General features: G+C 48.6%; 1 protein-coding gene across 3 annotated transcripts in view; it reads right to left on the bottom strand.

The window, feature by feature from the left end:
- Positions 1-13,298, bottom strand: part of COL27A1 (collagen type XXVII alpha 1 chain) — a 256,258-nt gene that overhangs the window by 69,414 nt on the left and 173,546 nt on the right. For all 3 annotated transcript variants that reach the window (XM_038374879.2, XM_038374877.2, XM_043498970.1), the window contains 10 exons: positions 13,185-13,238; positions 12,161-12,205; positions 11,333-11,386; positions 9,322-9,366; positions 7,463-7,516; positions 7,301-7,345; positions 6,898-6,951; positions 4,260-4,304; positions 1,747-1,800; positions 463-507 (listed from right to left, as the gene is read on the bottom strand). In XM_038374879.2, the coding sequence (XP_038230807.1) occupies positions 463-507; positions 1,747-1,800; positions 4,260-4,304; positions 6,898-6,951; positions 7,301-7,345; positions 7,463-7,516; positions 9,322-9,366; positions 11,333-11,386; positions 12,161-12,205; positions 13,185-13,238 (495 nt within the window). The remainder of the gene's footprint in view (positions 1-462; positions 508-1,746; positions 1,801-4,259; positions 4,305-6,897; positions 6,952-7,300; positions 7,346-7,462; positions 7,517-9,321; positions 9,367-11,332; positions 11,387-12,160; positions 12,206-13,184; positions 13,239-13,298) is intronic.

The following is a 13,298-nucleotide window of genomic DNA, read 5'->3' as shown; positions in this document are numbered from 1 at the left end:
AGGGTTTTGATTCACTAGGATTCTACCTCATGTTAGTTACCATGTGGTAAGAACACACCTTTTTTTTTTTCTACTGAAGACAAGGTCTTAGAAGGCAGAAGCCCTTCTGTCTGTTCAGAAAGCTCCCAAAACTCAGAAAATGTCCAGGGAGTACAAGAGTGGCCTTCTATTTTTCTTCCCAAATGACCATACGTAGCTTCCAGTATGAACTCTGATACCACGGATCAAGCTTCCAGCGAGTCCACAGCATATCAAACCCCCATAGCAACATAGGAAAGCCATATCGGGACCAGAGCCACTGAGGCTAATTCCATTATGCAGGCCAAGTAAGGTGACCAGATGTCCCAATTTTACAGGGATAGTCCTGATATTCAGGGCTTTTTCTTATATGGGCGCCTATTACCACCCCCATCTCGATTTTTCACACTTGCTATCTGGTCACCCTAAGGCCAAGTGACTTACCTGGTCTCCTGGGCGTCCCTTTGAACCTGGCATTCCAATCAACCCCTGAAAGAGACAGAAAAACATTCAATGCAACTTTTAAAAAAGACACACACACAAAAATCCACACAGGCCTTCAAAACCTCCCCGGGTGAAAGGTATTTGCCAGAAAATTAAGTGTCTGAACTTCATGGGAAACACCAGCCTCATTTGCAGAAGGTCACTGCTGGTGATCCCATGGCAAGGTGTAAAGGAAAGGCCTCCTCCTAGGCACCCCCTTGTGGCCCAGGACAGCCCTGCAAGTGGACCCTTCACCTCAGTTTCCCTTTTAAGTCCTCAGTAACTCCATGGAAGATTATCTTCTAGGCCATCCTTAGATTGGCTCCTTAGGGATGTCAATATCAGAAGCAAAAGCCTTATGGGAATCTCCCACATTGAGACACGGCCCCAGCATGGTCAACGATTACACCCCAACCCTACTACTAAGCAGGGAGCATAAAGAGCTCTGGCTGTGTGAATTGGTGAAAGACTAAGTGTGTGAGGGGGCTGCAAGCAGGCTTCAAGCAAGTCAGCAGCAAGAGCTATTCTGGCAGATGGGTGGTATGTAGGAAAGCCATGGAGAGCTGCTTTTAAGAATATAGCAGTGTAGGGAAGGCATTGAGAATGACCTGGCCTTAGTCTTTCCTGCTGAAAAGAACCCATAAGGCGTTAAGCCCCTCCCAATCAGGGTGGACTACCCCAGGACTCAGACTCCGGGTTTCCCCAGAAGTCTACCTAGGTCACATGGGCTTAGCTTTCGCAACAGTGTTACTCTAGTAGGGGGAGCTTCCCCATTGCACACACAAGCATTCCCAATATGTCCAGCATGGGGACTATGATGTTGCCGCAGTATTATGTGGGGGCTGCCGAGTGCAGAGCTCTCACTTTCCAATCTTATATCTGCCCCATTTCCTAACAGGGCAGAGGCCCAGCCACATATGCAGATAAATGTATATGATTCTACAATGTACCAACGCACATGGGGAAAGAAAGGTAGCTTGGCTTTGTCTCATTTGTGCAGTGGGCAGGATCTCAAACGGTCTACGGTGTTCTACCACTGGTAGCAGCAGGGCTCCAGAAAGAAAGATGGAACTAAGGGAAAGACCCAGTGGATTTCCCTGATTATTCACTCCAATGCAATGTACCAGTTCAGGTTACGAATTGGAGCAATATGGCATAAAGAATTCACCATGCCCAAAGCCCCTCCACTCCCACCCTCACCCATAACGAGCTGGGGCATGGAAAGATGTATCCATGCAGACTTACCATGGGGCCTTCTTGACCATGCTCTCCTCTTAGCCCAGCAGGACCAACTGCTCCCTGCAATCAGAAATAACCGCATAAAAACAGCTTCATGAAAAGGCTGCCATGTTTTAATTAACTCATCAAGGCTGACTGTTATTAAAAAGCAACATATCAACTCGGAGAAATCCAAACTGAGTGACAGCATGAGGGAAAAACAGTGGAGGGTGGGTAAAAAAAAAAAAATCAAATCCCATTTCCAAAGAAGGAGGAATGGGGGGAGTGGGGATTGTGAGTCTTCCAAAGGGAAGGTTTCTTCATTTCAAAAGTTCAATGAATTCTGTACACTTCCCACTCCATAGGCAAGACTCCCAGGTGCCAGACACTTCACTCGGCATGTACAGGGCACTTGGCCACAGCAGCTATGGGAAAGGAGGTGCCAAGGACCCATTTTGGCCATGAATGGGCTATCAACGTTATATACTCTGTTCTTCTGAATGACTGTTGGGGACATCCATTCCAATGGGAGCAATGGGATGATACTCTACTGTTCATAAGGCAGCCTCTTCTAACTGATAGGAGGATCACCCAATACCTGCATCTAATCACGCAACTCTGCATTTACCAATTACCACCAATGTCTCTGCTTATCCATCAGACTCCATCTTTTTCTACACGTGTAGTCATTCTCTAACCTTTATGGCAGTTAATGGCCAGTGACCAAGTCAACAATAAATGTGGGAGGAGAAAGACAACAGAACCCTCCCCCACCCCAAGGTTTCAGGATTGTGCCAGATCTAAGTGTGAAAAGGACCAAATTCAAGCTCTAAGAATCTCTCTCTCTTTTGACTGTGCGTTAGAGCCTGCAGCTCAAACAAATGGACTGGAAACAGCTAAAACTGGAATCACTACATAGGATATATGTCTGTGCCACCTACCTCAGAGTTTTATATATTTGCCCATCACCAAAGGAACTGAATACTTTCCACTTAAAATCAATAGCAACAGCAAAAGTTCGTAGTGGACTTGATGGAGTTACTGGCCCTTCTCCCCTTTTGGGGTAGAATATTTGGGGTTTTTTGCCCTTCCTTCTTTTTTCCCCCTAAGATTTTACAATTTCCTCTTTTCCCTCCTTTGGCTAGTAGGAGTTTAGGGGTCAGAAAGCAGCATTGCGAGTATCATTCTTATGGTAGAAAGGCATTTTCCACATGCTAGAGCTTGTTTTCTTTCACTTGGACGGGGAAGGAGGATGGTTCTGCAGCCAGTCAAAACAGCCAAGGCCCAGAGAAAGCCACTTACCTCTTCTCTTTAAATGGGGCAGTATGGGAGCATTTCACAGCGACGTCCCACTCTTTACACTCACTACCAATGCCAGGCGAGACCCAGTCAAGGTTACAGTGATTATCTTCAAAAACCTAAGCAACTGGGATTTGGTTACCTCAGTCTGCTGCAACCTGATATGGTTTCTGCCATCACCAGAAACACTTCAGCCATATGCCCCCAGGTACGGAGGCTAAGGGGAAGGTCCTCTCAGAGTATACCTATCACAGCCATGGCTTGGGTGGTCAGACCAAGTGGTTGGGGCAGGAGGAGACGTTGAGCCAACGGTCAGAGATCAGGGGCAGGGATCAGGAATAGGTCAGGAAAGTAGGAACAAGGGACAAGTTAAGTAAGCAGGACTCGGGAATCAGGTGAGAAGGCAGGGGCCGATGTAGCCACTAGCCAGGAATTCACCCCCTTGCACAGATTACTTCCAGTGCCTCCTTCTGGCTTAAACAGCATAGCTGGACCAACCAGTGGGGCCAGGCACTCCTCCAATCAGGACTCCCATGGACTGTGCCTCTGGTGGGGCTAGGGTTCCTTTAGCCACTCACCCCCCCAGATACTAGCAAGCCATCAAATACTGGTATGCAAAGGTTGCCTGGGGACCCGAAGACCCAGGTTCAAGACCCATGGATCCTCACAATCTCCATACTGCAATCAGAGGGTAGACACACCCGAGCTGGTGTTAGTCGAGCTGGCTTTAGTCTGGCCAGCTCAGGTCCCAGAGGTGTGAAACAGCAGCAGGGCAGGAGAGCCCCGTGAGTGTTCCCGGCAGGCTGGTACAGCCCATGCTACTGCAGCTTCACTGCTCCAGGCCCTGAGTTAGCTAAATTAAAGCTAGCTCAGGTATGTGACATGAGCTTCTATCACACCCTATGAGTACAGCACAGATATACCAGCAACAGAAATCCCTGGGCTTTGGAATTTATTCCCACCAGAGATCAAGCTGAGCTCACAGGCAAACTCCGCTGTCTGTGCAGGCCTCTACTTAAGTCCTGGAGCCAAATGGGCACCGCTTGGAGCTTGCTCAATTCAGGCAAGTAGCTCAGGGGAGGGCAAGAGCATTTTGCTTCCTTCAGGACTATAGATATCAGATACTAGCGTGATGGGCTCATTACATCAGGCAACCTCACTAACAATGAGATATTAATGCAATGGCAGCAAGATGGGGAAGAACGTATTTAACTCTCTATATGGGGAAAACAGACTCTTACAGGGTCTCCTTTAGGCCCAGAGGATCCTTCTATCCCAAGTGGACCCTAGAGAGAAAGAGAAAGAAAATAAGCTGTAAATATAGGCAAGAATAGAGACCCCATTCTTTAGAGTTTAAATGAAGTCAAAGCCAAATCCGTTCCAGCCTTCTTCAAAATCAGGGTGGGGGAAGATGTCACTACAGGTCAAGGGCAGCATTTGCTCATTCGCCTTGTGCTATTTCTTTCACTCCACTGTCTGTTCAAATGCCATGTACCCTCAAGCCCTGTGCTCGGTGGTTTATGCCCATTGGCGATGCAGGATCTCAGGTGATTTCATCTCACGAGCCCTGGCTCCTCCTACCCTCCCAGTCTTACACAGTTTCAACTTAAATTTCCTGCAAGTGAAACTCTCCCAAGCAATGGCAACAGATGGATGAGGAGGGGACAGAACTAGAAAACAATCCTGGTGAATTGTCCATGGGGATGGAGAAATTTGTCCCAAGCTTTCCTACAGCCCATTATGGAAACAGGGTGGATCTGGATGTATATTTTCATGCCAGCAACGTTTTTCCATGTGTACTACTCCACCTGGAGTACGGCTTGCTTACATTCGTCTTTTCCTGCATCTTCATCTGTCTTTTCTCCTTCCACTAACCCCTTTGGGCTGGTCTACCAATACCAGCAGGTGTCCCTGCCAGGGCTATGCTAAATGAGGAAAACAGCCTCTTCTTAGAACCACTGCTCTTCCTGCAGTGTAACCTCCCTTCCAGTCTTTGATCTCACCTGCAGCACAGAGAATCAGGCTCCAATCCTCAGCAGGAGGTGAGGAAAAGGTTTCGGATCTCGCAGCATAACTTACTAGAAGGTTCTGTACTAAGATGCAAACCCAGCCATGCCCTTGCCCCCAGTCTGGCCCCACTTGGCTGGTGGTGGAGACGGGGCTGGTTGGAATGGGGCCTCTGGCTTCAGCTGTGGGGGGAGAGGGAGGGCTGACCAGAGTCAAGTGAGGGGCCCACTAATCCTCAGCTAGCCCTCACCCTGGGATCACTGCCTCACCCTTGTATCCATAGTGACTCTGCCTCCCTCTCACAGGCCTCTGTGAGGTCACTGCCTCACCCCTATACCCTGAGTGACCAAATGGCGGTTTTACTGGAAATCAGGCTTTTCTGGTTTTTCAATTTTCACCAAAATCAAGAGGGTTTTGCCCACAGATCCTTAGAACATTCCTCAAAATGTTAGAATGGAACGGGTGGGGTGTTCAAATGTTATCGCCTGACAGACACATGCCAGCGAGATTGTGTAGGGCCGAGCTTTGCTTGGCCAATAATACTAGAAACGAGCCCCATTCTCAGGAGAACATTGTGTTCACTTGGTCAGCAGCATGGTGTGCTGCTTAGAGAAAAGGAGCCAGGAGCCCTGGATTCTAATCCCAGCTCCACTGTTGATTCATTGTGCGACCTAGGTCAAGTCCCTTCACCACTCTGTGCCTCAGTTTCCCCATCGGCAAAGCAGGGATAATATGGCTTATCCACCTCTGTAAGATACTTTGCGATCCTCAGACAAAAAGTGATATATAAGCACAAGTATTATTAGTGATACTTAATTTAAGGTGGCCAGTTTTCTACTGTTCTCCAGCATCAGCAAGGGGCTACAACTGGCTGAGCAAAGGCCCTACACAATCTTGCTGGCATGTGTCTGTCAGGCAATAATATTTGAACACCCCATCCGATCCATTCCAACATTTTGAGACATGTTCTAGGCATCCATGGGCAGAACCCTGTGGAGTCTCGTGAAAACTGAAAAACCAGGAAAGCCTGATTTTCGGTAAAACCACCGTTTGGTCACTCAGGGTACAGGGGCAAGGCAATGACCTCACAGAGGCCTGTGACAGCGAGCAGAGTAACTTGATACAGGGTAAGGCAGTGAGGGGTTTAGTGGGCCCTCCACTGCACTTTGGCCAGCTCCACCTCAGCTGGTCTCTTGAACTCACACACACCTCAGCCAGCCCCTATTTCTCCCTCAGTCAGGCCTTCCCAGCCAGACATGGCCATGGTGGGGCCGAGTGCATGGCTGGGTGGGGGGAACTGGCCAGAGAGGGGGTGAAGGGCTTGGCAGGGTATACAGCTGCCTTACATAAGCAAGGAAGCGTACAATGCTCTAGGTTATATAATTGCAGAACCCGGAGACTCTATCCAACAAGACTGGGGTCCCATTGTGCTAGCCTGGTTCCAACACAGAGCGAGAGACAGTCCCTGCCCCAAACAGCTTACAGGGTAAACAGACAAGGCAGACAAAAGGTGGGAGGGGATGCAGAGGCAGAGTGCGGGGGAACGGTTTGCCCAGATCAAACAGTAGCAGTAGTAAATGGCAGTGCTGGAAACAGAACATGAGTCTCCTGGCTCCCAGTTAAGTGCCCTATCCACTAGAGAACGCGGCTTCCCACCGCTGGGCACCCTGTGCATTCCTTGAGGCAGTGGTAAATATGGTCTGGATGAGTGAAGCCTTTAAGTTCGTTTGCGAGATGCAATGGATGATTCCAGCAGCCAGTTTGCTTAGCAAGGCCCCACTTCTCAGGGGTGCCGCACAGGACACCTGTGGCCTTGGAAAGGGTCACGTGTTCTGTACTGAGAAGATGATTATGCATCCAGGAGCAATTTACCTGTGATCCTCTAGGCCCTGGGGGTCCACGTCTCCCTTGCAAGCCTTGTGGTCCCTACAGAAAACAGGGTGGGGTGAAAGCACCCTACAGTTAGGTTAGAATTAACTTGAGTCTAAGCGCCACCTTGCAATACAGTTCATCGGATGTGTTGCGTTCCTTATTCACCATTCACCTCTTTCAAGGAATGTGCAGAAGTGTCTGCAGCTTGGGCTGGAGGTACAAAGACAGAGAGGGGTTCTTTAGCCTCCAGGCCAATTAAACCTCCCTCCACCTAGGCCTCGGTTGCCAATTAGTGCCTGCTGAGCTATTTGGTACCAGGGAGAGACAGCCACTGGGAGCTGGGCTCCACCCTTGAACTCATTTCACAAAGGTCCCCATAGGGAAGCAAGTGTCGAGGACGTACCTTGGGGCCCCATGGACCTGGCAAGCCGGAAGGGCCCATTTCTCCCTACAAACAAAGCAAACATAGGCACCCTCATTAAAGTGGCACAGTGGGCAAGGAAAGAAAGTTACACATTAGCAAGGTATATGCCACCTTTCTCCACGCTGCCTGGTAGGGACTCACCTGAGACCCATTGACTCCTTGTAATCCGACTGGCCCTGGCTGCCCCGGCTCCCCCTGCAATAAAAAAAAAAAAAAAACATACAGATACAGTCCCCATAGTTATTCAGTCACAGAACGTGGGAGAACCATGCAGTCCGCTCCTTCACGGATACCTGTCAGGACAGCCAGGGGGCTGGCTGGAGCGGTCTGTCAGATCTGCCAGGCACCTGGGAATTCTCCCAGCAAGGTTGCAATGTTGACCAGACTGGAGTGGCTGCTTCCATTATCAGCCTACATACCTGCTTTGGGGCCACCTGGCCAGACCCTTGCATGAAGATTGGCTGGGCCCTGGATGATTGGCCTGGGCCTACCATAGGATTTGCAGGTGATTACCTCAGATGACTCACCGGCTCAGGGATGACTCATCGCAACACACGAGCTAGATTTCCCTACCCAGCAGCCTTCAGTGCCCACCAGTGGCTTCTGTCTTGTGGCTTCCAGAGACAGACCCCAGCAGAACAGGGCACTCGGTTGAAGCAACACAGATAAGAAGCTCAGAAAACCAAGTTATTGGGCTCAATACAGGAGTTACTGGGTGAAATTTTATGGCCTGTGTTGCACAGGAGGTCAGACTACGTGACCTACTGGACATTTCTGGCCTTAACTTCTCTTAATCTAGTATTCCTGGAGAAAGCCATGTGGATTTCCATCAGCTCCAGTTAACACGCTGCAGAGTTCACTAGAAGCACACGATCATGAGCTTTTTAAGACAGAGACGCCTTTTTATTCTATGTTTGTACAGCACCTAGCACAATGGTGTCCTGGTCCATGAGCAAGGCTCCTGGGTACTACCGCTATACAAATAATACATCATAACATTTCATATTCTCACATTCCACAAAAGAGCCCCAGAAAGCCACCATAAAGCATGGGACTGAGCCAAAATGGAGAGAGCACGTCACTGGCACGAGTCGGTCAGTCCCACTCCTTCCAGCGTTACCACCTCACACCTTCCTTGTATCACTGTACAGGGATTTACTTCACTATACTGACACCCCCCCCCCACCGCCAACTCATTCCCACAGAGATCAATGCGTGTGCAATGCCCTATCTCCTAAGCTGGCAGGGCCAAGGCGTGGGGACAATTACGGCCATATGTTTAAAACTCAGTAATGCTCTTGTATCGAAGAGACAGCTGCCCCCAATAGCATCACAGTGCCATTTCTTTGTGGGTGTGGAGCCGAGAGGTAGAGAGATGCTGAGAAAGGAATTCCTTTTTCTTCCACTTTTCTCCTTTCTGCAGATGGTGTTTCCATCTCGTGCACATTGTAACACGCCCTCCCCTTTCACTGCAGGACAGATTTCCTTTAGAGCTGCTTAGGAAACAGAATTTCCATTTAGCAGGAAATTCACCATTTTGAAATGTGTTTTCATTCCACGCTGGAGTGAAAATTCCAAGTTCAAAGCATCCTGGGAAACTGAATTTTGGAAAATGTGTCATTTCCATTTGGATTTTTTTAAAAAACTTTATATTATAAATTTGTAATATAAAATGAAATTTATTTTTAAACAAAAAAAGGTTCCATCCCAAAAGCAGCAAAACAGAATTTTCGTCCTTATGAATATTCATCATTTTCAGGTCCCCCCCCCCCCAAAATAAAAGTTTGTTGAAATCGACACATTCAATTTCAATTTCGACAAAATGGCATTTTCTAATGGAAAAACATTCCGTCGGAAAATGTGCAATCAGCTGTAATTCCCTTTCCAGCTGGAGAGTTGGGGTGACCTATAGTCTGAATCAAAGCGCAGTGAAAACTGTCTCAGGCACAAGAACAACCTTATTTTTATCCATTGGTTGAACTGAAAAATTATAAACTTACCATAGGTCCGGCCGGCCCTGGAGAACCCACTGCACCACTTTCCCCCTGAAGCAGGATAGAGAAAAACTTGAGACCTCAACACTATACGCAGTATCTCCTTTTCCCTTCCCCTCTTTCCTACTGAGTGACGGTACCAAATATAACCTGGAAAAAGCCACCCTTGGTATGGAACAAGGACTATCTAATGCAAACCACTGTTTGTATACAAGTGTAACCCACACCTGCTCCGTGTGGCACTTGTTCCACTCTGGTGGTGACTGGGCCACAGATAGGGTCTCTTCAGCAATATAGGCTCATGCTTTAAGATCCAGAAGTGTCAGGTGCTATGTTCATGGCATACACTCAGAAAAGTTAGATTAAAAACAAATATTTTTGCTGGAAGGTTGCAACAACACGACTTCATTTCTTAGAGTTCAGACTAACAACACACAAGAACCCCAAAACAGAGAGAGACAAAGCAGGCTGCTCCCTAAAACAGACAGGCACAACTCACCCCTCCTTACTGTAGGCTGGCTGACTGCTGCTAGGCCTAGATCACATACTTCCCTAAAGAGCTTTATACACTGCAAGCAGGACCAGGAAAAATCCTTGAGTGACAATTTACACCATTTCAGTAAAGCACACCAGATTCAATCTCTGCTGTGGATGACCCACCTAGGGGCAGAGCATCATACAAGCAGTGTTTCTGTCCACTGATGGGCAGGCAAACTGACCCCAGTCCTGTGACAGTGAATTCTGACTAGAAGCTCAGAAGGCCATTGTGAGGGGCAAGTGATTAAAATCCTCATTTATCTTTTTACAAAATCCACTGGTTAATTAGTCAAGTGTTCACAGGTACGAGTCCAGTGGCTTTAGCTGTACAGTACTGAGGGCTATTGGCTTTAAGGCTACTATATAAACTCCAGTAAACGATCAGTCCATTGTCAGTGGAGGAGTAGAAATGTTTGTAACCAAACTCTGAACTCATCTGCTTTCAGACAATTGCAAACCTGAAAGAACAGGCTGGGTTTGCCAAGATTGACAAACCTTTTGGCAAAGCGGGACTAGGTTTCAAGTGAAACAGGGCCCATTTATGGCTTTGAGTGAAATCTACAGAGGAGTCTGGCTACGCATGGCTTTAGCCCAAATGCAGGCACAGCTCAGCAACTTGGCTGGTTTTCACTTTTCACTTTGAGTTTTGTTAATTGATTTGAATCTGAAACCCCAAGCAGAGCCCCATTGGGTGCACATCCCCATGGATGAGAATTGCGAGGAGCATTTGGCATGAACCCCCTATTTTGACTTGCAAGAAGCCCACAACTCTGCCCTTTCTTTTCCTTTACAGGAGAAGCTCTTAATAGGACTTCACTATCTGCCCCTTTCTCCACCCAAAATCCACCTATCCACTTCAACTCATATGGGGCATTGCAGACACACTGGGGTTATTTCACCTGCTTTGCATTCACAAAGGGAAGTTAAGGAAAGGAGCATCTCCCCAGTCCTTAGGATTCATATTTGGAGAGACCCATTACCTTTTCAGATGGAGAACATGGATTGCTGGAAAGGGATCCTACTGATGACAGCAGAATAAGAATGGATTCCCGATACCTGAGGGTGACACGGATATGCCATAGAGGCAGGGGGATCCCTAGGCCATGGCTTGACCACTTTCTACCCAGGCCAAACTTGAGTGGCACTGCAACCCCATATGCCAGGTCGTGACACCACTCACTCAAATTTGGCCCAGCTGCCCCTTCGTTATGAGCGAGTGGCATTGCAACCTAGCACACAGAGTTATAGTGCCACTCAGGTTTGGCCCAACCGCCCTCCTGTGATGGTGGAGGGGCGGCTGAGCCAAATACGAGTGAGTGGTGCTACAAGGTAGTTCAGTTCTTCCCTCTCCCTCCAAAGAAGTGACAGAGCTGTGCTAATCCCTTCCTAGCGTTTCCGTTGGTCTCAGGACACATGAGCAGACAGATGTTGCAGCACTAGGGAAGTAAGCGTACCACGGAGAAGAATGCCACTCACTTACCTCTGGTCCAGGCAGGCCCTGGAACCCTGAAGCACCCTTGACACCCATCATCCCCTAGGAAACAAGCCAACATATTGAGGAGAAGATTAGGAGCAGACACGTCAGGCACAAGGCCTCTTCATCTGCCTCTTTAAAGAGTCAAACCCAAGACAAGAGAGAGTCCCACCTCAAGGCACTCAGAACACTGGAAGACCTATCCACTATTTACTGAAGTGCCATGGCCATTCAACAAGGGTTTCTTCCCTGGGGGCAGAGTCTCCAAGCATTAAGGAGCTTCGCCACACATGTCCCCATCCTCAAAAGGCAAGTAGCATCATCAGAATTTTGACGGATGGGTAAACTGAGGCAGAGAGAGACTCAGTGACTTGCCCAAAGCCACATGAATCTGTGTCAAGAGACAGGAATAGAACCCGTATTGCCCTACTCCCCATCATGTGCTTTAACCACGATAGACCACCCATTCTCATCCAGTGACAAAAGGAATCAAAGTTAGGTACCACTCCAGCTATGGGACAGTCTCTGCTCAGGAGAGCAAAGGGGCAGAATGGAACAGGAGGGATGCTGCATGACAGAATCAAGAGGCACTGGAGGCTCAGTACTAGACTTGTGAGATGCTTGGCTCTTTTTGCCTCCTTTGGAGTGGGAGACCCTTGTTTTGCTTCACACGGGTTCAAGTCTCCCTGAGTTCTGCTTTGAGCTTGGGATTCGAGCAAGCCCCGACCTCAAAGCAAAACGGACTGCTGGAACTCCTGGGCAAGTGGAGAGGTGAGAGAGGAACCCTGGGAGGTGGTCAGAGGATGAGAGGAGCTGGTTTCTTTGCCGACTTACCTGAGCTCCAGCAGGTCCAGAAGGGCCGTTTTGTCCTTTCACCCCCTGAAACAGCAAAAAGCACCAAGAGTGACTGGACAGCACAGAGGAGCTCAGGAAGACATACCCCGTGCAGCAGAAAGCCGTGCTGGAGGGGAGAGGTTGCCTCACGCCTGCTGGGATCCTGAACCAGCCAGAGCTCTGTGAGCACGGACTGATCAGCACCCCCTTTTACAGGGCGGGCAATGGGACTGCTGAGTCACTCAGCTGTGTGGCCCAAAATATTCCCATCCTGTACCCCACAAAGCCAGACCTGTGGGGGAGACACTGCCCTGACTGCACCCCAAACCGAGCCAGGAGGTCTTTTCCCTTCTCTGATTGAGGCTCTTTGGCGTGAAGGGGAACTGCAGTCCAAACTACCCCCTCCCCATCCTAAAACACAACAAAGATGCGGAACAATGGGAAGGAGAAAGCAACGAAGAGCTGAAGGAATCTGTACCAGGGCTACTAGTGGCACCTTAGAGACTAACAAATTTATTTGAGCATAAGCTTTCGTGAGCTACAGCTCCCTTCATCGGATGCATGCAGTGGACTGCATGCATCCGATGAAGGGCGCTGTAGCTCACGAAAGCTTATGCTCAAATAAATTTGTTAGTCTCTAGGGTGCCACTAGTACTCCTTTTCTTTTTGCGAATACAGACTAACACGGCTGCTACTCTGAAACCTGTACCAGGGCTGCGAGCTAATTCAGCACACAGGAGCTGCACAGATGTGAAGGCGCAGAGAGGAATCAGATTTTTTTTTTCTGAGTGATGATGAGACTTGAGCAGAATTGGCTTCAACTTGGTGAGAGGGGAGCAAAAGCCAGTATCTATGCAACACGGCAGAATGCCCTGAGGCCATGGGAAATTCTGGAAGGCTTACTGCTGAAAGCCAGTGCTCCACATTAAAGGAATTCAAAAAAACACAGCAGACAGCAACCTCTTTTGCATGGGTCTCGTACCCACTGGGTCCCTGTGTCCAGGCTCAGAACAAGTGAACTCACCTTTGTCCCTTTTTCTCCTTTTTCCCCAGGTGGTCCAGGATCGCCCAAGAACCCCTGAAACAGGTACATTGGAGACATGAGAACCACTGCAGAACTATTAAGCAGCTGGAGGCA

The sequence above is a fragment of the Dermochelys coriacea genome, chromosome 16 (assembly GCF_009764565.3).
Source record: "Dermochelys coriacea isolate rDerCor1 chromosome 16, rDerCor1.pri.v4, whole genome shotgun sequence".
In the NCBI taxonomy this organism is placed as follows: Eukaryota; Metazoa; Chordata; order Testudines; family Dermochelyidae; genus Dermochelys; species Dermochelys coriacea.
This window is presented reverse-complemented; position numbering and strand designations above follow the sequence as displayed.